This window comes from Hyperolius riggenbachi, chromosome 4 (assembly GCF_040937935.1).
Source record: "Hyperolius riggenbachi isolate aHypRig1 chromosome 4, aHypRig1.pri, whole genome shotgun sequence".
Lineage (NCBI taxonomy): Eukaryota > Metazoa > Chordata > Amphibia > Anura > Hyperoliidae > Hyperolius > Hyperolius riggenbachi.
Window position 1 is genome coordinate 181342115 of NC_090649.1, and position 26527 is coordinate 181368641.

At 44.3% G+C, this 26527-nt stretch overlaps 1 protein-coding gene across 1 annotated transcript in view; it reads right to left on the reverse strand.

The window, feature by feature from the left end:
• TBL1XR1 (TBL1X/Y related 1) overlaps positions 1–26527 on the reverse strand; it is a 118926-nt gene that overhangs the window by 67232 nt on the left and 25167 nt on the right. Inside the window, exons 3-5 of the mRNA XM_068233318.1 lie at positions 9013–9073; positions 7497–7602; positions 601–746 (exon numbers count right to left, since the gene is read on the reverse strand). Of these exons, the coding sequence (XP_068089419.1) occupies positions 601–746; positions 7497–7554 (204 nt within the window). The 5' untranslated portion in view covers positions 7555–7602; positions 9013–9073. The remainder of the gene's footprint in view (positions 1–600; positions 747–7496; positions 7603–9012; positions 9074–26527) is intronic.

The window sequence follows — 26527 nt, forward strand, 5'->3', positions numbered from 1 at the left end:
GATATGCTGTGTAAACTATCTAACTTTTAGATAAGATATATAGACAAGTTACTTGTTATAATTAGTTTTTCATCTCGGATCCACTTTAAACAATGCATGTTTTCTGGCAGTTCCCAGCCTTTAGTTATAAACCCTGAACAAGCATGCAGCTCAGGAGCTCTGACTCAAATCTGAGTGGATAAGCTGCAAGCTTGTTTGAGGATTGTGACTCAGACCCTACTGATGCAAGAAAATAAACAGGACAGCCAGGAACTTGGTATAGTTAGCCTCCCTGGCATTATAATTATTTCCGGATTTAGGGTCTAAAAGCCGTGCAATTTTTTCACAAGTTTTTAGACCCTAAAAACAAGAGAGAGGAAAAAAACTGATCTGCAGCAGGTCCTGCATATAACTCACTCAGGCACAGGATTACCGCTCTGAGCTGCGGATTTCCATCCAGAGCCTGACTCGAGATTAGCGCTAAGGATGTTAAAAAAGGAAATCAATATGGCAGCCTCCTGATCACTCTCACCTCAGGTACACTTTAAGGAACACTAGCACTGAAATGATTTACAGAAAGTACCTGCAAATAGAAATCAGAACAGTAAGGGGAACACTTACCTCATTGATGCTAACTTCTGCCTCAACATACTGCAGACCTTTCTGAATAATGGAGATTAGAGCAGCAGGTGGCACCAGGGCACCATTGATATTAGATTGGCTGATATGGCTCTCTATACCAAAAGTGAACGCTGAATGGGAAAATCCTATAGAAAGACAGAACAGTCAGACAAAAGAATGCTACAGACATGAATCATCACATTACAAGTTGGCTACATAAAGGCTGCAGATCCAACCAGGCACTACAGCAGCAGCTGCAGATAGACAATGGAAAGATTCATTTACATTTCTGGCACTCCAGACTGGTTCAGCAGTGACATGGTAATAGATCTACATATCAAAGCTATTTATCTACCAGCTTTGTGTGGGTATAGGCTCGTACACACGTCGGATTTTTGCAAACGACCCGTCGTTTGGACGTCAAATCGGGCGTGTGTACAGTCTGTCGTTCAGCTGATAAGACTGGACTTGAGCGATCCGTCAAAACCAGCCTCATCAACCAGCCGACAGACTGCAAACACGTGGAAACTGTCAGAACGTCCGCCCCGTGAGCGGGTCTGATGTCTGGTAGCTTGTGTCAGTCCGAAGTGTGTACGCACCTTAACTACGGTGCACTAATTGGCATAGAACAATTTCAGCAATGAGACAATGGGTGACTGACAATCTTGACAGCTAATCTGTCATGGACTGGTACAGGGATACAAGCATTTGGCTTTATAGCAGATCCATTATAAATGACCAAATCAGTGGATCAACTATGTGTTCTCTACCCGCTCAATAATCTCTGATGTCCTTTTCATCCAGTATTCAAAAACCATTCTGAAACCTGCATGGATCTTGCCCAATGTACTGTATTCTGATACTTTTGCTTGTTTACACCTTTCTCTTTTGCAATCTTTATTCTTGTCCTCTGACACTTTCAGTCAACTCTTTAATATTGAATGCTATTTCCACCTGATCCGAGCCGCTACTGCGCCTACACTGGACCCGGGGAAGGTAAATATTGCAGGTGCTACTGCGCCACAGCCTGACAAATTGTTGGCTGTGGCTTCAGAGGGGCCCAGCAAGACCTCCGTGGGATGGAGGAGGACAGGGGAAGCCTCAATTGGATCCAGAGGCTTCCGCCTCTCAAGGTAAGTAACCCCAGGGTCCCCCACCCTTTTTTTTTTTTTGAAGCAAAGTAGAGGAGAGGGAAATCGGCACTATTAAAACCTTTAATCCAGAGTGTTGTATGCAGATAATCCAATATGCAGTAAACATACACTACAAATGTGACACATGTCAATCTTGAGGAAACAAGTGATGGAAACATACCATAGTTTCAGAGTGGTGCGTTAGCGGTGGGTGCTGGGCACAGGTGCCTTGCGGCCGTTTCACGCAAAATGCGCTTCTACGGAGGCTGCCTCTCCTCTACTTTGCTACAATATACTGTCTTGCCAGCATCAGAGCACGCTTATGACAGCAGAGTGACAAGGAGAGTGTGCATATGTTGCAGCTTCCCCACAACTTTCAGCGTTTAATGTAGTGCAGACTCTTTGCTTCTTTGTGAACATTGTACCCTTTTTTTTGATACAGAGTCTCTTTAATATGCAAACCAGAATTATTAGCATTTCATCGACTATCTAGAACATGTGAAAATACATTTTCCATATTATTTGAATGTCACATGCAACCTACAATACTTGTCAAATCACCTAGGAAACCCTTTTGACAAACAAATCTGAGACCAGATGTAGAGGAGGCCCCATTACTGATATAGTAATGTTAATAATGCATGATGACAAAAAAACAAAAACGGATGGGCCGGCGTCTTCTGTGCATGCTTGGGCGAGCTGCCACCCTGTGCGAAAATGAGCCCACATCACTGGGAGCGTACTGCGGTTCCTGGCGATGTGGGTGCACACATGCATGCGCAGAAGTCACCAACCCATTGAGGGTCGGTGATCCTAAGAGGCTATCAGCTGACCCCAGAAAGGACTGGAGCTGTGGTGAGGGACACTTCGAGGGGCTGGAATATACACCTCACCCCTCTGCGGAAGCTGCTGAAATATGATCTATGATGTGTGTTTACAAAGCAAGCTAGATATGACAGTGCAGTTTCTAGGAGAAAAAAAAAATAAGGGAAGAAATTACATCAGGGTTGGCTTCGGTCAGAGGCGGTAAAAGTGGAAAACGTTTCTCTTTATTTTCTAAATAAAATTCACTGAAAAAACATGGATAGTACAAAACATATGTTAAGTAAGTTGAAAAAGTATTTATCCATTTATATTTGTGGTGTTTTTTTCCCGGCATGGTATGGCTGTCCCTGCTGCTTTAAAGTATGACTTTTAAAGATTGTTTTTAAAACTCAACTAAAAATATAAAATTGAGCGAGGCAAAAGTTCAAAACAGTCAAGCTTTTGAAAACGTATAATTCGTACAAAACTTTCGTTTTACATGTGGTATCACATGGTCAAAAGCCTAACTGACCCATCAGCAGAGTGTAGAGTGAACAGTAAAGGAGCTACTGTGCAGCCTAGTCAGGAACATTTCATCCCCCAAAAAAGAAATAAATACAAATTGTTCTTGTCCACCTAAATAAAGCCTTATTGCTATTAGAAACTGCTTTGATCAATTTTGTGTTTCCCTGGGCTGTAAACATCACAAATAAAGTTTTATTTGTTTAAATTTGATATAAGAAAGGCAACTTCTTGCTTTCTGCAAAGTGATTTATATCAGTTAATTGTTGCCTTTACACAACTGAGGTAACATAGATTACACTTTGAGGTAACAGGAGGAAGGAAAAAAGTGCAGAGCGCCAGCTGCCACAACAGAAAATAAGAAGAAAAAAAGGAGAAAAACCAAAAGGTATGTATACAACCCTACTTCAAAGGAAAACAAACAAAAGACATACTGTTCCAAAAAACGTTAAAAGGTCGAAGGGCACATTTCCACTCCACTGCCACGACTGTTTCGGAAATGGATGCGGCACCCATGCTGATGCGAATTTGCACCCCCATCCTTTTGCAGTGCCATGCACAGCAATGGGAATTCAGATGTGTGCTAGGGAAAACTGCAGCATGCATCCATTTTTTCCCCTGCACTCAATTCGGATGTAGCCTATTGGCTACGATTCGGCACCCGAAATCGTGTGCAGAAAATGGCCATGATTCGCGGCAAATGCAAATAGGCCCTTAGCCAAGATGCGCAAATTAAAATCATCTCCATTTCTATAATAATTACTGTTATTATAGTTACTGCAATGAACCTTTGACAATAATTTTTCTCCCCTTGCATATACGGTAATATTAGTGTTCGCCCCAGAATTTTTTGCAGCCTGGTGGGGCTGCAAAAAATTACAGCATAGGAGGCAGATGAGGAGGTGAGCTGATGATAGCCTGGGTGGTCACCAAAATTAGCCGGGTGGAGCACCCGGCTAAAAGAGTCAGGGGAGAACACTGTACTAGGGTTTAAAATATTGGTGATTGACAAATACAAGGTAAACAGACTGGCGCTATTTTTCAGGGGGAACAGCAGAGCCTGAGGAGACTGGCGGCCAGTGGCGTAGCTACAAACCTCTGGGCCCCGATGCGGAATCTGTATGAGGGCCCCCCCGCCACCCCTTGCCCCCCCCTATGAACACACACGCCAATTTACTAGCAACCCACTTTGATACACACACGCCAATTTACTAGCAACCCACTTTGATACACACACGCCAATTTACTAGTAACCCACTTTGATACACGCACGCACACACACACATACATACATTGTACGTACACACACACACACACACACACACACACACACACACACACACACATAAGTTCTACTGTACATACTGGCGGTAGCAGAGATCAGCACATGCTGCAGCTAGTTTACCATCAATACAGACAAAGAGTAATACCTTATACTGTACATACTGGAGACAGAAGAAATCAGTACATGCTGCAGCTAGTTTACCATCAATACAGACACAGAGTAACAGCTTCTTCTGTACATACTGGAGGCAGCAGAGATCAGCACACACTGCAGATAGTTTATTATCAGTACAGGCCCAGAGTAAAAGCTTATACTGTACATACTGGGGGCAGCAGGGATCAGCACACACTGTAGCTAGTTTACTATCAGTACAGGCACAGAACAGCTTATACTGTACATACTGGAGGTAGGAGAGGTCAGCAAGCACTGCAGCTAGTTTACTGTCATTACAGGCACAGAGGACAGGGCACGCATGCGCACACACACACACACACACACACACACACACACACACACACACACACACACACACACACACACACACACACACACACACACACACACACACACACACACACACACACACACACACACACACACACACACACACACACACACACACACACACACACAATTAGCTGGTGAGAAATCTGTGCAAATGAGGCAAAAAAAATCTGAAAATAATGTTCTTTATTGTGGGTATTTATAGAGAACCCGAGGTGGCTTTGTATAACGTTAGTGGGGCGCAGAGGCTGGTTGGGCACACTAACACCAGCCTCTGTTGCCCCATCGTGTGTGTCAAAGACCCCCCTGCTCGCCGCTATCCTCCCCGCAGTGCGTCGCCAGCACAATGTTTACCCTAGCGCTGTCTGTCAGCGCCGCTCCCCCGCCTCCTCCGCATCGCCGCTACCCGCCCTCGTCCCTTCCCTCCAATCAGCGGGAGGGAAGGGACGAGGGCAGGTAGCGGCGATGCGGAGGAGGCGGGGGAGCGGCGCTGACAGACAGCGCTAGGGTAAACATTGTGCTGGCGACACGCTGCGTGTCGCCAGCATTGCGGGGGTATAGCGGCGAGCAGGGGGGTCTTTGACACACACCATGGGGCAACAGAGGCTGGTGTTAGTGTGCCCAACCAGCCTCTGTGCCCCACTAACGTTATACAAAGCCACCTCGGGTTCTCTTTAAGTAGTGCAACCTGTTTGTGCCCTGTAGAGGAATTTCCCAGATCAGATTTCTCCAGTGATTCAATCCAACAGCATTTGCATTATTCAGCAGGGTATGACTGTCAGTTTACAGCACTGTAGTGTCAGCCTCTCCCAGACAGACTTCCGTGAATCTCCAACTCAGTCTCAAGTGGCATGATAACAGAGAACATTAGATAACACAATGAGCACTGCACAGTACAGACCAGACTTTGCTACATCTCTAGACTGAGGCTGACATGTCACAATAACAGGTGCATCTGCAATATTTCAGTAGACAATCTACCTGCTGCAGTGAAAATGGATCCTTTCTTCAGGCTGACAGTGGCATCCTCCTCCCTGTCATTTGACCTGCCCCTGCATCCTCAGTGTCCCGATGTGCTGCCTTCCTGGGCTGTGGGCTGCCTGGCTCAGCAGAGTCTACTCTCCCTTCCTGCTCCCCATCAGCCCGGGCTCCATTCAAACACTTCTGGGGGCGGAGCTACAGCTGTAGCATCAGAGCAGCAGGCGACAGGGAGAAGGGGCAGAGCGGCTTGTTACTACAAGCTACCTGGCCACTGCGATACATGGGGAGGACTAGAGAGCGGCTGCCATAGCAACAACAGACGCTGCATGAGGAGCAGAAAGCGGCTGCCATAATAACAGATGCTGACGGCCCGGGACACCGCTTCTGCTCAGCGCATCATGTGGCTTGAGGTTCGTGGCACAGTGAGGAGGGTCCGTAGCGCACGTGCTTCGGATCTTCAGGCCTAACAACGCCCCTGCGCGCTGCAATCCTCGTCCTCGCAAAAACATTATTTTATGCAAACAGGTCGGCGGGCCCCGTCGCGAATGCGACCTCTGCGACCTCCATTGCTACGCCCCTGCTGGCGGCAGCACCATAAGTATTATACCATAAGTACACAGAGGCATGTAATTGTGCAGAGAACATGCCTCTGTGTCCTATTAAGATTTAGAAAATCCGCTTCGGGTTCTCTTTAAGCCACATCCCCTTTTTATTCAGACTGCAAAGTTGCTGCTCTCAAGTAGAGATGGCCCGAACCGTTCGCCGGGTGAATCTCACTGGGCCTTCTACTACTTCCGAGTCACAATGACCCGGAGTAGTACGCCTGCGCTGCCCGGTGGAGCGCGTCCTAGATAGCACTCCTGTTGCCGGGCACTCTCTGCGCATGAGCGTGACGTCACTTACGTCGTCACGCACATGCACAGAAATTGCCCGGCAACAGGAGCGCGATCTAGGATGCGCTCCGCCTGGGCAGCGCAGGCGTATTACAAGTAGTAGAAGGCCCACAGATTTTGAGATTTTCGCCGGCGAACGGTTCGGGAACCGTTTGCAACATCTCTACTCTCAAGATTTCTCTGGTGTATAAAAAAAAATCCTTCCCCTTGGAACTCTAAAGCCTTGCACACACACAGGAGGACTGTCAATCAGGACAGATCGGGACTCAATCCCTCATGTGACAGATTGAGCGAGTGAAGCCAGCGCTCTGCCAAGTTGGCCCATTAGGAAGATCGCTCACCAACACACCAAGGGGAATCGGGGGCCGCTGTGCACATGCCAGATTTTCAGCAGAGGCAAACAAAACTACTTTGTGTACAAAGCCTAAAGAAAAAAAGGTTTCTCATATTCTATCTGGACACATTCAACAGGCGAGTTAGCCTGCTCACTAGCAAGAATTCCAAAATTTTACAGCAGAAACATTTGAGGAACACAACAATTTTAAGAGAATCCGTCCAATGACAACATGGGGTACATGCACAAAATTGTGTTAAGCACAATTACATGCGTAAAGTATTTTGCATTACGAGTAAAGTGTAAAGCATTTGAGCTTTGTGTATTCTGCTCTACCCATTGTGCATTAAGACGTTGCATGTTATTCTGCTTAAAGCAGTTTAATGCACACATCCTGAAGATTCTTGAACGAAGCTCATTTTACATTAACAGTTACTCACCTGATTCTTGTAAGTATCGATACACCAGGAAGTTAACCTCATCACTGCTTATACTCATCTTTGAGCACACTTACACCATGAGTTCCAAGCAAACTGCAGTTATTCCCTAAAAATAATAGAACAAAATATTGTAAGCGTTTCTTACAGCATTGAATCTAGATTAGATTCCATTTCTATTACTAAGACCAACTTCCTTACTGCCTGCCGTCCAGATCCTGCCTGTCTGCCCCAAATCAATGTCTGCAAATCTACATTAAACAGTAGCAATGGCGTTATCGAGACGATATCCTTCTCTGTGGTAATTCACCTGAGGCTTTGGGAGTTTGGCAGGCCAGAGCAGGTAAGTTACTCAATTCCTTAGGGCCCTTTTCCACTAGCGTTCGCGCTGAACGCTAGCGATTGCTGAATCGCAATTCCACCGTTTTCCCGCTGTTTGCGGCCGCGATTTTGCTATGCTATGCACTGCATAGCAAAATCGCGGCAAAAGTCGCTCCGCGGCGCGATCGCGATCAAGTAAAAAACGAATCGCGGTAGTGGAAATGACCTACCGCGATTCCTATGTTAAAAAGCAAACCGTAGCGATTGTAAAATCGCTAGCGGTTTGCGGTTTTGCGATTCAGCTAGCGCAAACGCGCTAGTGGAAAAGGGCCCTTAGTGTCAAGAGGAAATTACAAGGAAGCATTGGGCAAGTCAAGCCTCGTACATATGCAGAGGGTATGGTCAGCCACAGAAATCCGGACTCAATTCCTCCGGGTGACAGTTTGGGGGACAGACGTATCATAAGCCTAGAGGATAGTACAGGGAAGAGAGAAGAGATCAATGCACCCAGGGTCAGGTGTCGCTAAGGATCACTAACTAAATGGCAGATGCTCAGTATAACTACAAAAATGGTGTAGAAGTTAGTAGGAAAACTAGCCAGCAACTATGTACAGTCCCTCTCCGAAGGGTGCTTTTGTAAGGGATAAAGAAAATACTGAGTATCCCCAATAAGGAGTTGGGCTAGTCCAAAACCAGTCATACGTATCTAGTTTTTATTACCAACAGTGATAGAGAGGGAACAAAAAAATGCATTGCACATTTTAAGCTGGAAGAGATACAGGTTTTAAATTCATGTTTACATGTATTTTAAATGTTAGGATTATTTGAGATAGTGGTCCTTTAAGAAAAGTAACTGCAGCAGCTACATCCTTACACCCGCCTGCTAGTGTCTCCTTTATTACTATAACAGAAAGACATTTCAAAGTGAAGGAAACCTTAAAAACATAAAGGCACTGACACTAATGTAAAAGCAATTAAAGCTTTTATGTAAAAAAAAAAAAAAAAGGAATATCCCACACAATTCCACAATAATCTAAGTGCTAAATCACATCAAGTGCATGATTTACAAATAAGAAAAAGTACAGAGAAAATGAGAATTTGATAGATGACCAATATTTTAGTTTCATAAAACATGATTAATTGAAAACAAAAGTTATAACAAACTGTAAACAAGTAGAAACGGACATCTCTCACTCACCAGAGAAAATAGGGTCCTGGAACCTTTAGAATCAGTGGTCGTCGTAATATATGAAAACCACCTGAAAAAAAAAAAAAAAAATAAGTGGCTTTCCAGCATCCAGACCTTCATATTAATTTTCACATACCTCAGAGGAAGAAATGGGAAAACACTTTCTTCGTTAAACAACACTTTTTTGATATTGTCAATATAAGTGATGAAAGGCCCTTTTTGCTACATACTTTCAATGAACAAGATTGTTATATGTAAATTACAGGAGTTGGAGGAATTATAAACTGAGGAGTGGCATGATTTTTGTACCAACTCCACAGTCTGGATGCTACACTAGCGCTGAGAAAGTTTTAGACTATGCTGTGACAGTAGTAGAAATTACACAACTATGGGATAATGATAACGTTACTGTCTCTAAAAACAAAAGTCCATGGATTATAACCTTCTCTTTCAGAAGTGCTAGCTGTTCATTTGTAATTCCAAAACAAGCAGCTGCATCATAACAGAAAAAACAATGTGTGCAGAGGTACAATATCTGATGTGTGGAGAGTAAAGCCTCTGCAAGCAGCCCATCCACAGAGATAAACAGTACCATATGCAATAGTAATAAACAAAACACACTACTCCTGGTAATGATGTAGCATGCAAAATAGTGGTGAAAATGCACAGCAACAACAAATGTGTCTAATTGCAAAACTGTGCGCGGCCGCGGAGCCTTAAAATTGTATTCTCAATGATCTACAAACTAGCTTTAAATAATATGCTTGATGTTAGTAGACAGAGGAAGAATTCAAAGGTCATCTCCAAGTACTGCAGCAGTTGCTATGGAAACAATGCAAGCTTCAACTTATGTATTCTACTTTCATGCTGCTCAGTTCAGATTATACTGTAACTCATTCTACTAGCATAAAAAACAAAGGGTTATCAGAAAATGCCTTAAAATGCCTCAATAGTCTTCCATTTTTATTACCTTCTGTTCTCAATCCCCCCTGCATACGGTAAACAGAATATACCAGCGATATAAAGTAAACCTTTAAATATTGTTTTCCGTTTATCATCTCATGGTCCAACCAAAAGTCTACTGTTCCAGTCCATCTTGCATCTCCCAAACTACATTTCCCAGCATGCATTCGCTGTGTGCACATGCGCATGACCCTGGTCGGTTATTACAAATGCCCACAGAAGCTGCGGTAAGCTCAAGAAGATGGGGGATCACTAACGGGTCAGAGGGTCAGCACCCAGTGAGTAGATAATGGTGCCCTCCTGACCCCTGTGGCACACACTTTTACAAACCTACCTTTTTGGGAGTTTAGTTTTCTAAAAAGTACAAAAATGATGCTCAGTGCACTCTCAGAAGTCTTGCGAAATTTAGGCCTCTTTCAGATGGATGACTGAACTGCACGCTTGCCGAGCAAACATGATGTCTGCCACCGCTAGTGCAATTCGTGTGTAATTTAAAAGCAGCTGAATAGCAGTGATTGTAACAACAAATGTGTCAAGTGCAGACACGTGATTGTGTTACCTGGCGGCAAAAGACTGCAACATGTCATGTCTTAGCACGGGTGCAGCCATACTCGGATGCGACTCCATTGTGGGGGGGGGGGGGGGGGGGAGTTGCCGGTCTAGCTTCCGCACCGAGTGCTAACAAGTGCCCGGCCAGTGCAAGAGTGCAGCTGACAGGTGGTGAATTCACTAGATTTGGAAATCAATTCACTGTGGATGATCAACGACATGCAAATATTTCCACGTTGATGCACGTTTGTAAATTTTAATGCAAATATATGCAACTTGAAAATGGACCAATCCAGTTGCACCCAGGTTTAAATTGATTGGACCATTTTCAAGCTGCATATATTTGCATGAAAATGTACATACATTTGCAAAACTCGGAAAAAATGTGCATATCATTAAACATCCCTACAATTCACAATGATCTCAGCAGAAATCAATCTGATCTAATACCTTCACTGCTGCCTTGCTAGTTCTGCACTACTAGATGCAGCACAAAGCTAATGTAGCCATTGCATCGGCACCGTGCCCTAACTTCTTTGATTTACTAGCTTTTGTTTTCACCAGGGCTGTGGAGTCGGTACAAAAATCATCCGACTCCGACACCAGGTACCCAAAAAGGCTCAGACTCGACTCCTTCACTCTAACTCCTTAGTCTAAAGGTGCATACACACATCAGACTATAGTCTTTGGAAAATGAAAGATCACAGACCATGTAGTATGAGAGCCATACTCTACACAGTCTTTTCTATGGAGCTGAACTCCCAATCAGACAGAAATCTTTGCAAGATGCTGCACACACATATGCTGTACAGACACAAAAGATCAGTATCTGCAAAAGATCTGTTCCTGCCAAAAATCCATTCCTGCAAATTGCAATGAAAGTCTATGAGATCTGCAGATCATCATACACACATGATTTAACTGACATTCATCTGCAGATCAGATCCACCAGGATGGATTTTCAGATCTGCGGATGATTAATTGATCTGCAGATGAATGTCAGTTAAATCATGTGTGTATGATGATCTGCAGATCTCATAGACTTTCATTGCAATTTGCAGGAATGGATTTTTGGCAGGAACAGATCTTTTGCAGATGGTGATCTTTTGTGTCTGTACAGCATCTGTGTGTGCAGCATCTTGCAAAGATTTTTTTCTGATGTGGAGTTCAGCTCCATAGAAAAGACTGTGTAGAGTATGGCTCTCATACTACATGGAAGGGGGTACAATTGGTCTGTGATCTTTCATTTTCCAAAGACTATAGTCTGGTGTGTGCATGCACCTTAATACTTACCAGGGCTGTGGATTTGGCAGAATCCTCTGACTCCCGACTCCTCAGTTTATGAAACCACCGACTCCAGGTACCCAAAATTGCTCCAACTCCGACTCCATAGCCCTGGTTTATACCCCATCAGGCCGGTATCACACTTGCCAAAATCGCTTGCATTTTTCCATATAGCAAAAATGCACTCAATGGTTCTCTGTGGAGAATTGCAGTAATAGTACAGTTTTCCGCATGTGGCAACACACAGATCATGTTGCTTTTTATTTTTTCACGGCAGAAAAAAAAACGCATGCAAATTCCACTATAATGTATCGAATACCAACCAGAGGTTTACTATATCCGAGTTTACTATAACAAGATTCTACTGTATAGTACATAAAAACGCATGCAATTATGCACATAAAAATCAGCAGCGATAAAAACATACTGCTTTTTCTAACGTAAAAAAAAAAAAAAAAACACACTGCTTTTTCACACTTCTACATGTGACCCCTACCTCAGGGTTCTTTCAACACACTAACTGAATACTCTCTAAGAGCACAATTATGTTTAACAGGTTTAAAGAGACACTGAAGCTAACTTATTTTCCCCATTTTACCTTATAAGTCGCTTCAGTGCTCTCAAGCCAAGTAATCCGCCGTGAACCCGCCGCTGCAGAGCCCCCAAATCCATCCGCAATTATCCACGACCAACTTGGTCGTGGATTTTGCTGCGCTGTAGCTCTTCCCCTCCTGACGTCAATCGCTGCCTCTCCCCGCCCCTCTCTGTGAAGAAAGAGTGGGAGGGGGCGGGGAGAGGCGGCGATGCGCCGCAATTGACGTCAAGAGGAGCAGAGCTGAAGCTGAAAGCTCTGCCCCTTCCAGGAAATGCCGGCCAGATTGCCCCCCGGGGATTTGGGGGCTCTGCAGCGCTCGTTTTGCGGCGGATTACTTGGCTTGAGAGCACTGTAGCGAATTATAAGGTAAAATGGGGAAAATTAGTTTGCTTCAGTGTTTCTAAGTAGCTTCATGTTTTTCTCAAGTCTATGGTCTAATCTGTTAAAATATGAATATGCCTCGAGCAAAAGGGATAACAAAATACCAGGCACCACCACAGTACTAGCCAATCTGACATCTGCTCTACGTGAGATATCAGGAAAGAGAATCTGATAATTAAACTTGTACTACATAAAATACACATAAAGCCTGAATATGTAATATTTTATACCTACCTGTAGTTCGACTTTAAAATGGTGCATTTGTTGGGGGGGCGTGTCTGCTACGCGTCCATGCTAGACGTGTAGGACCAGAGCTCTGCTTCCCAGGCCTCCAAAGCGACACTCTCAGCCGCCAGAAAGCATCCCAAACGGACCCCACAGATGGAGGAAACCCCGATGGTCCTAGAGACCAACAACAAGAGGAAGATGGGGAGGACAAAGGTCCAGAAATTACCGGAGCTTTTCGCGGGCATCCAGGCGCGCTCAGCGAGCAAAGATGGCGCCGGAACCCTTCCCCTCACAGCTCCCGGAGCGACCTTCCCGAGCAACACAGCAGCCGCATCAGGTCAGACGCGTGATAGCGGTGATGAAACATCACCAGACACGGCATCTCCCTCCTCCTGCAGCCCGGTCAAGTCCCGCCAGCGCATAGAGGTTCCGGAAGAACAGGTAGGCCAGGATCCATGCTCACAGCCTCACACAGCGGCAGCCCTGATTAAAACATTCCCTGCCTCAGATCAGGTTCTGACACAAGCCTACATGAAAGAGATGCTGCTCTCTTTCAAATCCTCTCTGACCCTGGAATACTCTGCAATTACAAACAACCTCCAGGTCTCCATCTCTGCTCTGGGAGACAGAATAGCCCACAATGAAGAGCACATCGCAGCCCTCACCTCAGAGCATAATAAAACAGTTGACTGCATAGAAGAAACACAGGCAGACATCTTGTGGTTAAAATCCAAGGCCGCAGACCTAGAAGATAGGAACCGCCGCTGTAATCTAAAGTTTAGAGGGATTGCAGAAGCCATCTCCCCAGCCGAGCTAAGGGAATATGTCACTAATTTAACCAAATCTGCCCTGCCTCAATTAGCAGACATTGAAGCAGCCATAGAGAGAGTGCACAGGCTCCCAAAACCTGCCAGTTTGCCGGCGTCTACTCCCAGAGATGTCATCTGCTGCTATCAATTCTACACTACCAAAGATAGCTTGCTCCAGCTCATCCGAACAAAAGGTTCTCTTCCAGATCCCTTTAGTCCCATTACTCTATATGGTGAGATTTCTCAAGCCACTCTGGCTAAACGCAAAGAACTTTAGCCTATCACCAAAATCCTAAGAGATAACAACAAAGTACCGCTGGGGTTTCCCGACCAAGCTTTTAATCCCTAATGAGGGGAAAATCCTTGCTATCACTACAACTGCGGAAGGATTTAAGCTCTTAAAATCTTGGAACCTTCCCTTCTCTGACACTGCAAATAAACCTGCTCACCCTAAGGAGGTCTCCAAAATTCCTCAAACCTGGCAGCGCATATCTTAAGAGGCCTTGAAAGCTCAGGTCTCTTGCTGATTCTCTATCCTCCTAGCCGGATACCGTTTCTGAAACTCCAGATCCCCGGCTAATGCTCCCCAATGGAGAACTATGTTACAGTGCTAATGTACTACTGCAGAGCTCCACTCAGCTAGCTACCTATATCTCTCCAGTCGCCAACCTGGCTTACATGATTGTTCTACGCCCCTTACCCGTCTCCCCTATCTCCCCCAACCCCAGGCCAGACCTATGCACTAAAATATCTCTTCATAAACAGCTCATGCATCACCACCCTACCTAGAGATGGCAATCAAAATAACATCTATAAATGCCAAAGGGCTCAACAATCCTATAAAGAGACATTCTCTCTGGAAGGAAGCCACCACACTTAAAACAGACCTGCTTTTTGTCCAGGAAACCCACCTGTTGGACTCCACATCCGCACTATGTAAGCATTCATCCTACTCTAACATCATCTTCAACAATTATACCAAAAAGAAACGAGGCCTCCTAGTAGCCTTCCATAACAACCTAGCAGTATCCATCCAGACCGTGGAAAAAGACTCACAAGGTAGATTCATCCTTTTAACCGGCACCATCAACAATGCAGAAGTCACCCTCCTCAACATATATGCCCCGAACACAGGACAATGCAAATTCATTAAAAAAACTCATCCTAAAAGCTAAAGCACTCCAGAAAGGAAAACTAATAATTGGTGGGGACTTCAACGCAATCTCAGACTATTCACTAGACACATCCAACCGCCGTGCCAAGGCGTATAACACCCTTTCCAGCCTTCTCCACAAAGAAGATCTATACGACACCTGGAGAGCCACTCACGGCGCGGAAAGAGACTACCGTATATACTCGCATACAAGCCGAATTTTTGACCCCCAAAAAGGGGGCCAAAAGTTGGGGGGGGGGGGGGGGGGTCGGCTTGTATGCGAGTCGTGGGTGGTGGTCTGCGCCCCCCGCCCGCCCGCTCGCCCCCTCCCTCCCTCCGCTGCTGCTAAATTACCTGCTTCAGCAGCCGCTTCCTAATCCGGGTTCCCCTCTTCGTCCTGCGGAGTCCGTAACTGTATCACAGCAGCGCGCCCGGCGCTGCTGCAGTGACGATGCAGGGGCAGGAAAGAGCGGTTCCCCTGGTAACGGCGCATCGCCGTTACCAGGGCAACCGCTCTTTCCTGGCCCCTGCATCGTCACAGCAGCAACGCCGGGCGCGCTGCTGTGATACAGTTACGGAGTCCGCAGGATGAAGAGGGGAACCCGGATTAGGAAGCGGCCGCTGCCTAAAGCAGGTAATAGCAGCAGCAGCAGCGGCCGCGGAGGGAGGGAGGGAGGGAGCGTGCGGGGCAGGGCACTACACTGGGCACTATACTAGCTATACTGAGCACTATACTAGCTAAACTGGGGCACTATACTAGCAATACTGAGCACTATACTAACTATACTGAGCACTATACTAGCTAAACTGGGGCACTATACTAGCTATACTGGGCACTATACTAGCTATACTGAGCACTATACTAGCTATACTGAGCACTATACTAGCTAAACTGGGGCACTATACTAGCTATACTGAGCACTATACTAGCTAAACTGGGGCACTATACTAGCTATACTGAGCACTATACTAGCTATACTGAGCACTATACTAGCTATACTGAGCACTATACTAGCTAAACTGGGGCACTATACTAACTATACTGAGCACTATACTAGCTAAACTGGGGCACTATACTAACTATACTGAGCACTATACTAGCTAAACTGGGGCACTATACTAGCTATACTGGGCACTATACTAGCTATACTGAGCACTATACTAGCTATACTGAGCACTATACTAGCTATACTGAGCACTATACTAGCTAAACTGGGGCACTATACTAGCTATACTGAGCACTATACTAGCTATACTGAGCACTATACTAGCTATACTGAGCACTATACTAGCTAAACTGGGGCACTATACTAGCTATACTGAGCACTATACTAGCTAAACTGAGCACTATACTAGCTATACTGGGCACTATACTAGCTATACTGGGGCACTACCTACCCATACTGGGCACTTTACTAGCTATACTGGGACACACTAGGGGAATAAGGCGGCCAGCATTTCCTACCCCCCGGCTTATATGGGGGTCAATCATTTTCCCCTGTTTTTTCAGGTAAAAGTTGGGGGGGTCGACTTATATGCGGGTCGGCTTATATGCGAGTATATACGGTATACCTTTTTTTCACACATCCACCACAGCTACTCAAGAATTGACTTTTTCCTCACGGACAGATACACGTTATAACTGGTTCAAAAATCTGACATCCATTCCATCACATGGTCAGACCATGCCCCAGTATCCATGACACTAACCCTCTCTCCAGAAACAAAAAAACCCTGATTATGGAGACTAAATACTTTTCTACTTCTCCCCCCAGATAATGCGAAACTAATTGCTGAACAAATTGAAGAATTTTATAAAATCAATGATACGGGGGAAATCAGAGGGAGCACTATATGGCAGGCTCATAAAGCCTTCATTAGAGGCATCTTGATAAAAATGGGATCAAAGGCTAAGAGGGATAAAACCAAAAAAATATCAGACCTTCTAATAAAAATTAAAACAAAAGAAGCAGAAAATAAAATCACTCCCAACCCCAATCTTATCAAAGAAATATTTACGCTTCGCCATCTGCTAAGAATAGCATTATCAGAGGAATACGAATTTCATATTTCTAAAATGAGATTTAATTATTACCATCAGCACAATAAAGCTAGCCCCCTGATGGCAAAATTAATTAAAAATAGACAGGCCAAGGCGAAAATACACAAACTAGTGCATCCCTTCACAAAAAGACACCTCACTAACCCCCAAGATATAGCTAACGCATTTAGAGACTTCTACAGCTCCCTATACAATCTAAGAGAAGACCCGGCCACCACCCAACCAAACTCCTCTACCATTGGAAAATTCCTTAACCAGATAAACCTCCCTTCCATCACAGACCAGCAAAAAATCACTCTAAACTCCCCAACCACCATCTCGGAAGTTCTCAACACAATTAACAAATCTAAACCACAGAAGGCCCCGGGCCCTGATGGGTTCTCCAATGAATACTATAAGACCTTCTCCACAATCCTAGCTCCAAAACTTACTTCCCTATTCAATGACTTTATTGCTCAGGGCCAAATACCTCAGGAACTCACCAAAGCAATTATCACTGTGATCCCAAAACCTGGGAAAGATGCCTCCTCTCCCTCTAATTACCGCCCGATCTCCCTTTTAAATTGTGACCTTAAATTGTATTCCAAAATACTAGCAAACCGCATTTTTGACATATTACCAGACCTACTCCATATAGACCAAGTAGGGTTCACAAAAGGAAGACAAGCAGCAGATGGTACTCGAAAAGTTATTAACATTCTACATGCTCTAGAACCCGGGCGAAGGCCTTCTATTTTACTAGCCCTAGACGCGGAGAAGGCCTTCGACCGGGTTCACTGGGGTTTCCTAGAACAAACTCTACTTAAAGGGACTCCGAGCAGTGCAAAAACTATGAAAAGATGCATATCATTTTAAAGCTCTCTTTCTCCTCTTTCCAATGATATATAAACCGCCACCCTACGCCTTTTAGTTTTCGCGATTGAAATTGCCGCGGCCGCAATTTCAATCGCGAAAATAGAGAAAACTAAAAGGCGTAGGGTGACGATTTAGGTGTCGTCAGAAAGAGAGCTTTAAAATGATATCCATCTTTCCATAGTTACTTGTATTACACAGGACGACACTTTCCCCAGTGTCAGCAGCTCCATTCAGCAGAATGGAGCTGCTGACTTTAGGAAAAAGTCGCCCTGTGTAATACAATGCAACTATAGAAAGATGGATATCATTTTAAAGCTCTCTTTCTCCTCTTTCTGACGACACCTAAATCGTCACCCTACGCCTTTTAGTTTTCTCTATTTTCGCGATTGAAATTGCGGCCGCGGCAATTTCAATCGCGAAAATAGCAAAAACTAAAAGGCGTAGGGTGGCGGTTTATATATCATTGGAAAGAGGAGAAAGAGAGCTTTAAAATGATATGCATCTTTCCATAGTTTTTGCACTGCTCTGAGTCCCTTTAAATTCGATTTGAAGGGTCCTTCTTAAGAGCAATATTAGCCCTATATCAATCCCCTTCGGCTCAGGTTAATGTCTCCGGGTTCATTTCTAACCAGTTTTTTATAACAAATGGTACGAGACAGGGATGCCCTCTATCTCCTCTAATTTTTGTATTAATGATGGAGTCTCTAGCTGAGCATATAAGGGTTAACCCTAATATCCGAGGCATCCCCTTCTCCAGAATGGAACAGAAAATCAATCTGTTTGCAGACGACGTCTTACTATCAATCACAGATCCATTGACTACCATCCCGCATATCTGCAATACACTTAAAGAATTCTCTGAGGCCTCACTATATAAAGTTAATGACAATAAATCACTTCTAATGGGAATAAACATCTCTCCCCAACTTAGAGATGAAATCTCAAAAATTTCGCCTTTCCCCTGGGCCAAACACACAATCCCATACTTAGGGGTTAATATCCCACCAAAAACGAGTAAACTCTACTCTTGTAATTTCCTCCCACTCTTAGAAAATATCAAAGTCGAACTAGATCATTTAGCACAATTTGAGTTATCCCTATCAGGCAAAATTGCAGCATACAAGATGTCAACATTCCCTAAGATCCTCTACTTCTTCAGGACGCTCCCCATCCCATTACACTATAAATTCTTTCACAGGCTCCGCAAGATAGTACTACAATACCTGTGGAAAAACAAAAAACATAGAATATCATATCAAATCCTAATTTCCTCTCCGCTCCAAGGTGGATTTGGCCTACCAGACCCCTTTTCCTACTACACAGCCTCAATCCTAGACATGTCAAAATATTGGTGGCCTCAATTTCCTGAAAAAACTTGGGCAACACTAGAAAGGGACCTAGCAGATATCCCTCTACTTGACTATGTTTATATAACCTGGGCATCACAGCCTCCCCCTAAAATCACACATCCAACTATCTCAGCAACAGTAGCAGCCTGGAACACACTTTGCAAAAAAAGTCAGCCCAGAAAAGACCCAATACCAGCTAACATCCCTATAACGATTCTAAAATCTTTAATTCCCAACTTTAACCCACAATCCTGGATAAAGGCCGACATCCTCTGGCTCAATAATATGTTTGACCAATCAAACCTAATCCCTTTTTCACACCTAAAGTGGAAATTTAAGCTCAATGACCAAGAGACATTTAAATACTTGCAGATCGCACACCTACATAAAAAAAAGTCCTATCAGAATTAAACCTCTCCACAAGATAGTTTGGGACTTAATACAGCCCCAACCCTGCCCTATCAAGGTCAGAGGTCAAATATCGATGTGGTATAAACTGTTAAGCTCCAACTCCGAAAACCCCCTCCAACGCTCAGTACAAACATGGGATATAGAGGTACGCACCCCGTTAACAGTAGAACACCTCCAAAGGGCCCTGGCCGACTTAAAACGTAACTCAAAATGTATAACCCACTTAGAAACCTCAAAAAAAATACTATTCAACTGGTATATGACCCCCTTAAAATTGTCCAAATTCTCCGCTCAACACTCCCCACTATGCTGGAGGAACTGCAATTCCCCAGGCTCACTACTCCACATCTTGTGGGAATGCCCCCTTATTAAAAAATTCTGGACAAACATTTTCAAAATAATCTCCATAATATCGGGACAAACCCATCCCCCAAACTATGCACTAGGACTCCTACTAGTAGGCCTAGATGCATTCCAGATTACCAATAGACCAACAATCACCCATATTATATGTGCAGCTCGCCAGCTGATCCTATCTAACTGGGGCCACAACCAAATACCTACGTTATCCCAGCTCCGAAAACAGGTAGATCTAAACCTAAACATGGAGGCTTTGTTTCTGAAACGCTCCCTCCCAGGAAGAACAACAGACCACCTAAAAGTACCCTGGGACATAATCTCCCCACAACTAACACCTAACTAATATTCTCGCATTGTTGAGCAAAACTTGGTAATCAACTCTAAGTACCAGTTCTGGCCTAGGTCTCTATTCTCCCCATTACCCCCCTCCCTTCCTGCAGCCCACATGTTAGCCTACCCTCCCCCCCTCCCGTCTGGAATAGATAGAACAAACTTAACCAGCTGTCATTCGTGTCAATCCTCACGAGACACGTCTTGGAACAGCTCAACTACCACAGCAGATAGGTAGATCAAAATCAATATGAACATAAACTTTATATGCTTCAACCTAGAGTCATTAGCTCTGTATTCTCCGGCAATGTTTTACTCTTGTGTAATTTTGCATATTGTTGATCTGTTAAATAGCAGGACGCAGTTCTGTCCTGCCAAGTATGTTGTCACTGCCATTGCCATTATTGTATGTCCATGTGCATAGTAATATGTTTTCAAACTAAAAGCAATTGTTTGTTAACTTTGTTTCAAAACTTCAATAAAAACTATTGAAACAAAAAAAAATGGTGCATTTGTTGTATTACAGGATCCAATTAAGGCCCAGTGCACACCGAGCAGTTTTAGAAGCGATCCGTCAACCGCATCCGCCAGTGAAAACTCTTGGCTAATGTATTTCAATGGGATGGTGCACACCAGCGGTTTGAGGTTTTTAGAAAACCGCAAACGTGCCTCCTGTTGCACGTTTGCGGCTTGCAGAAGCGTTTCTGCCTCAATATAAAGTATAGGAAAAACGCAAACCGCTGTGGAAAACGCTAGATCAGAGCAGTTTTCCAGGCGTTTTTGTTACAGAAACTATTCAGTAACAGCTTTACTGTAACAGTATTTGTAATCTGATACACAAAAACGCTCCCAAAAACGCTAGGCATGTTTAGAAAATGTCTCTAAATATGCCTAGAATCGCTCTGAAATCAGCTCCAAAAACCGCTAGCGTTTTGCCGATCTGCTAGCGGTTTTGGTGTGCTTTGAGCCTAAGCTTGTATTCACAAGTGACTGAGTCATGGCACACATGAACTTCATTTACCTCTCACACAACTCAATTCTAACAGAAACAGAGATTTTTCTAATAAACACTTTTAGCATCACACCTGCCTATACCCACGAGACACAAACACCCTGCTGGAAGCCAAGAGGACTGTGCCCTACTTTCTTCCTTCCCTGCTCACTTATGCATTACCATGGATACAGCAAATGCAATCCTCACTACATTCAAAGCAGCTATATCCTCTTTCGCTGCAGACCTGCCAGGCTACAAACAGCATAGTACATATTGCCACAGACTCCAAATCATCTGGCTCATGAAGAAAACACAGCAAGGGAAGTAAGGCTCAGAGGAGAGAAATACTGCCTCTGTAGAGCAGGGCTATACTAAACAGGGAAAATGTTTTAAGAAGTGCAATCACCTGATTTTATGTGTTTCCATGCACACAGAGCTTGGTGTAATTTGTCTTCTTAAAAACAGAATTTTGCAATAATTCAGCTATGTTACACACAATGCACCACTTATATGCAATATGCAAATTATCTCTTTTCACCCCTGTAAGCCAGGCTAGCATCCAGAACCCCTGGTGTACAGCAAGCCTATAGATTTAAATTTTACACAGCCACATCAACCCCACATGTAGACAGCCTGTTTCGGACTTTTGGTCCTCATCAGTACATGGCAGGGGTTGACTGTATGGGATAGAGCAGTCCTACCCAGAAACTAATGGTTCCTGAGCCTGTCCAGGCCCTTTTCACATGTTGCAAGCAGGGCTGTGGAGTCGGCACAAAAATCTTCAGACTCCAATGCTTCTGTCTTTGAAACCACTGATTTCAACTCCGGGGACACAAAATGGCTCCGACGTCTTAGTCTAATACTTACCAGGGCTGTGGATTTTGTACAAAGACCATCCGACTCCCAACTCTGACTCCTCAGTTTATGAAATCACCGACTGACTCCACCACTGGCTCCACAGCCCTGGTTGCAAGATTGGCAGGCAGATCAGCCTCTCGACTGCCGGACTGGAGCGCTTTTCAGCTGCAAACCTTACGTTGCCATACACTGTACATTTTTCCCCCAATTAGACAATCTTAAATTGAAATGGATTTAAACGTTTGCAAATGTTACGATGATCAACTTTAAAAGGAAGATACGAGGGGAAAAAAAAAAAAAAAAAAAAAAACAGTTCTACTTACCTCGGGCTTCCTCCAGCCCCTGGCAACCAATATATCCCTTGCCGCAGCTCTGGTGTCCCGGGATCCCCTCCGTTGCGAGGTCGGCATCTTCTGCGCGTGGCATTGCTGCTCGCAGTCACGCCCCAGAGGCCGGGAGCATTCTGCACAGAGCGCTACAGGCCACGCGAGCGCGATGCCGACCTGGCGATGTTGGCATCGGCGTCTGCAATGGAGGGGACCAGAGGACACCAGAGCTACGGCGTGGGACACTTTTTTTTCTCAAATCTACCCTGGACTAAAATAGATTGAATAGTTAAGCTGCAATGTTGGTCTTTAGGTCATAAAATAACTATAGCGATCAAATGATGATTGAAAACAAAAATCAAGTGATAATTGATTAGTATATGGCCCACATACATTTCAATCCCTCTTTTACATCATCAAACATGGCTGCACAAACACACTACAACTTATGCCTTACTATAGGCGAGATCTAATGGAACCCACCAGAGCATTTCTTTGAGCGTTTAGGGATCGCTATCAATCGCTAGCGATTTCCCTAAACGCTCTGACAATGTAAATGGATGGGACACATTCCACTAGAGCGTTTGCAGACATGCAGCATTTTTTGTATAGGAGCATAAAAGAACGCTCCCAAAATTGCTTGCAAAGCGCTACCACAATCACTAGCGAATGCACTTTGTAGTGTGTCCCAGGCCTCAGGGTCCTTTTCCACTAGGTAAAGCAATCACATGTGCAATTGCACTGCAATGCATTTACGTTACTGTCCATTTCCACTGTTGAGATTTTGCCACGATAACATTGGGTGTAGGAGCGCGATCGCAAAAAAAAATCACGCAGGCAGGCTATTCCGGTTTCAACAAAATCAAGGTAGTGGAAAAAGACCACTGCAATTTACATGTTAATCTGAGTCATGTTGCGATAGGCAAAACAGCTGTGATCCGCTTTTTGTAGAGGATCGTAGCCAGTGGAAAAGGAGCCCAACAGTCCAGAAGCCAGCTTCACTGACAACCATTAGAAAAGTTAGGTGTCAGATGTCATTTTAAAGAAACCTTGACATCTTGGTATTTGCCTTGCTGATTTAAGTTAGTGAGAGGTTAAGCTTACATTAATAGGACAAACCCCTACAATTGACACCGAGGGCCCTTTCACACCAGCTGCATTTTGTTTTTGAAAAAAGCTTGCATTTTTAAAAACGCGAAGTACAGTAAAGTTACAACTGTAATTGTGGGAATGCAGTCATACTAAATGCATTCCCAATTTTCTGAAAAAAGTCAATCGCAGATCTGCTACACTTCCCGTGTTTCAATTCAAGCCAACATAGTGAAAATTGCAAACAAACAAAAAAAAATGTAAAATGTGTTTGCGATTTTTGGTGTGAAAGAGCACTGAAGCCCATTTAGAAAGAAAAGTGAAAGAGAAACAGGAACATCTGCCCAGAGTCACCAACAAGCTTTCAGCTGTTGAATGACTTCTGTCACACTGTGCTTTGGAACGCTCGATAAATCAACCTACTACCTCTAGACTAGTCCAGGCAACATGTCCAAAGCAAACGTAACCATGAAGTAAACACTAGAGAAGTTCGGAAATCAAGCTGAATCTGCAGCGTTTTCCTGCAGGCAAATCACGCAGGAAAACTGCCATAGGGGATAATGCTGCCACCGTCCAAATTACTTGCCACAGTGATTCGGCCGACATTGCTGCATTGTTCTGTGTGAGTAGCAGCGAATCCCATAGCTATGCATGACACGGCTTCGGTGATTCTGCTGTGTGCTCACTCATCAGGAAGTGCCGCTGAGTGTCTCATGGTACGCACGGCGGCTAGTGAAACGGGCCCTTCGTGTACTTGCTAACTAAATAGCAAGCAAAGGAAGGTGAAAACTGAAGCATTAACATGCTTTGCAATTAACATGCTTTGCAACCAAGGAATTCAGCACAGAGTCAGGAAACCTAGAACATTAATTAAAATGCCATATCTACTTTTCAAGACCTCTTTCTGCTGCAGCTGACATTTGTTAGAGGATTCAAGTCACGCCAACCAAATATCAAGTGGCCAGAAAGCATCATGCGGTAATAGGCTCAACTGTTTCACCTATGCATGTCAAGTAAAAGAGCAACAGCTACTGAAACGGAAATGTATATACCAATATGAATATTATACTACATATAGGTTAATCACGATGTGAAATTATTTGGGACACATTTCTTAATATGATTAAAACAGTTTTAGGACCACATCAAAAGCAGCAAATGTTTAAATGGTTTTAAAATGAAAAGGCAGCAAATATCAAACACAGGCACCTAAACCCAGAAAAAAAAAAAAAAAAACTTTCCCAAGCAAGAGACATCATGCAGACGCACGATCATTAATAAAGTGAATGTTTACCACTTAAAAAATAAAAAAGTCAGATACTTCCGCAGCCGAAGGGATGTTTCGGAAGCCTTTGGGAGCACTCGGGCTCCCGAAGACGGGCCCGCTCCATACTACGCATGCGCGAGCGTCATCTATGACGCAATCGCGCGTGCGTAGTATGGAGCGGCCCGTCTTTGGAAGCCCGAGTGCTCCTGAAGACTTCCGAAACATCCCTTCGGCTGCGGAAGTGGCAGTATTTGACCGAACTGGTCGAATACTGCTACGGGGGATCCTGCACAGGACCGGGCACCGGGAGAGGAGAGGGAAGGCTCATTAGGACCGAGCCTTCCCTCTCCTTAGGTGAGTATCTGACTTTTTTATTTTTTAAGTGGTAAACATTCACTTTATTAATGATCGTGCGTCTGCATGCTGTCTCTTGCTTGGGAAAGTTTTTTTTTTTTTTTTGTGGTTTTAGGTGCCTGTGTTTTTGATATTTGCTGCCTTTTCATTTTAAAATCATTTAAACATTTGCTGCTTTTGATGTGGTCCTAAAACTCAGTTTTAATCATATTAAGAAATGTGTCCCAAATAATTTCACATCGTGATTAACCTATATGTAGTATAATATTCGTATTGGTATATACACATTTCCGTTTCAGTAGCTGTTGCTCTTTTATTTGACATGCATAGGTGAAACAGTTGGGCCTATTACCGCATGATGCTTTCCCAAGCAAGAGACAGCATGCAGACGCACGATCATTAATAAAGTGAATGTTTACCACTTAAAAAAATAAAAAAGTCAGATACTTCCGCAGCCGAAGGGATGTTTCGGAAGCCTTCGGGAGCACTCGGGCTCCCTCACCCACCCGCTGAGGTTTGCGTCCCCACCCCGTGGATGCCCTCTGAACGGTCCGTTTCTTCAGTGTGAAGAAAGGTTCCGTTCTCCCATTGCCCCCAATGCAGTGCTTAACTTTCTGTTTCCTGTCCGCTGGGCTCAGCGGTCTGGGGGAAAAAAAAAAAATGTACCGCAGCATTTTTTAGATCCGTTCAGTGGAACGTAGGCAACGGATCCATTCAAGCAGATGGATGTGAATGGATCCATAGGTTAACATTGGATCTGTTCGCATCCGTTTCTTTTGTACAGTATCTGGTCCGTTACGTTCCCCTCCTGTTAAGCATTTTAACGCTAGTGTGAACCTGGCCTTAGAGAGGCAAATAAAAAAAAATCTGTGTTCGAATGACCAAGGCAACAACAAACATGCAACTACAGGTCTTTACTTAGCTCTAAAGGCTAGTTCGCAGTACACCTTTGCATTGTAGAATAATACTGCATGCCAACTCACTGCCCATACAATTCTATGGGCCATGTTCACAGGACTCCATTGTGACGGTTCGCGTTACTCTAACTCACTGCATGCAGGGTCTGAATAAATATCTATGTGCAGTGTCCATTGCAGTTTACACTCATAACGCTTGCATTATGCAACTTACCTCTGCGAATCCAGCCTAAAACCATTTCCACTCTTGCTTATCCCACAAGGGCACCAACCAAAGGCAACGCATGACCTCCGGCTACGATCTTTGTACCAATTCTTGTAAACACAAAGCAAAGAAACAAAAGTGGAGGAGCGCTCCAATAGGGCATTACCTTATTCACAATTAATAAA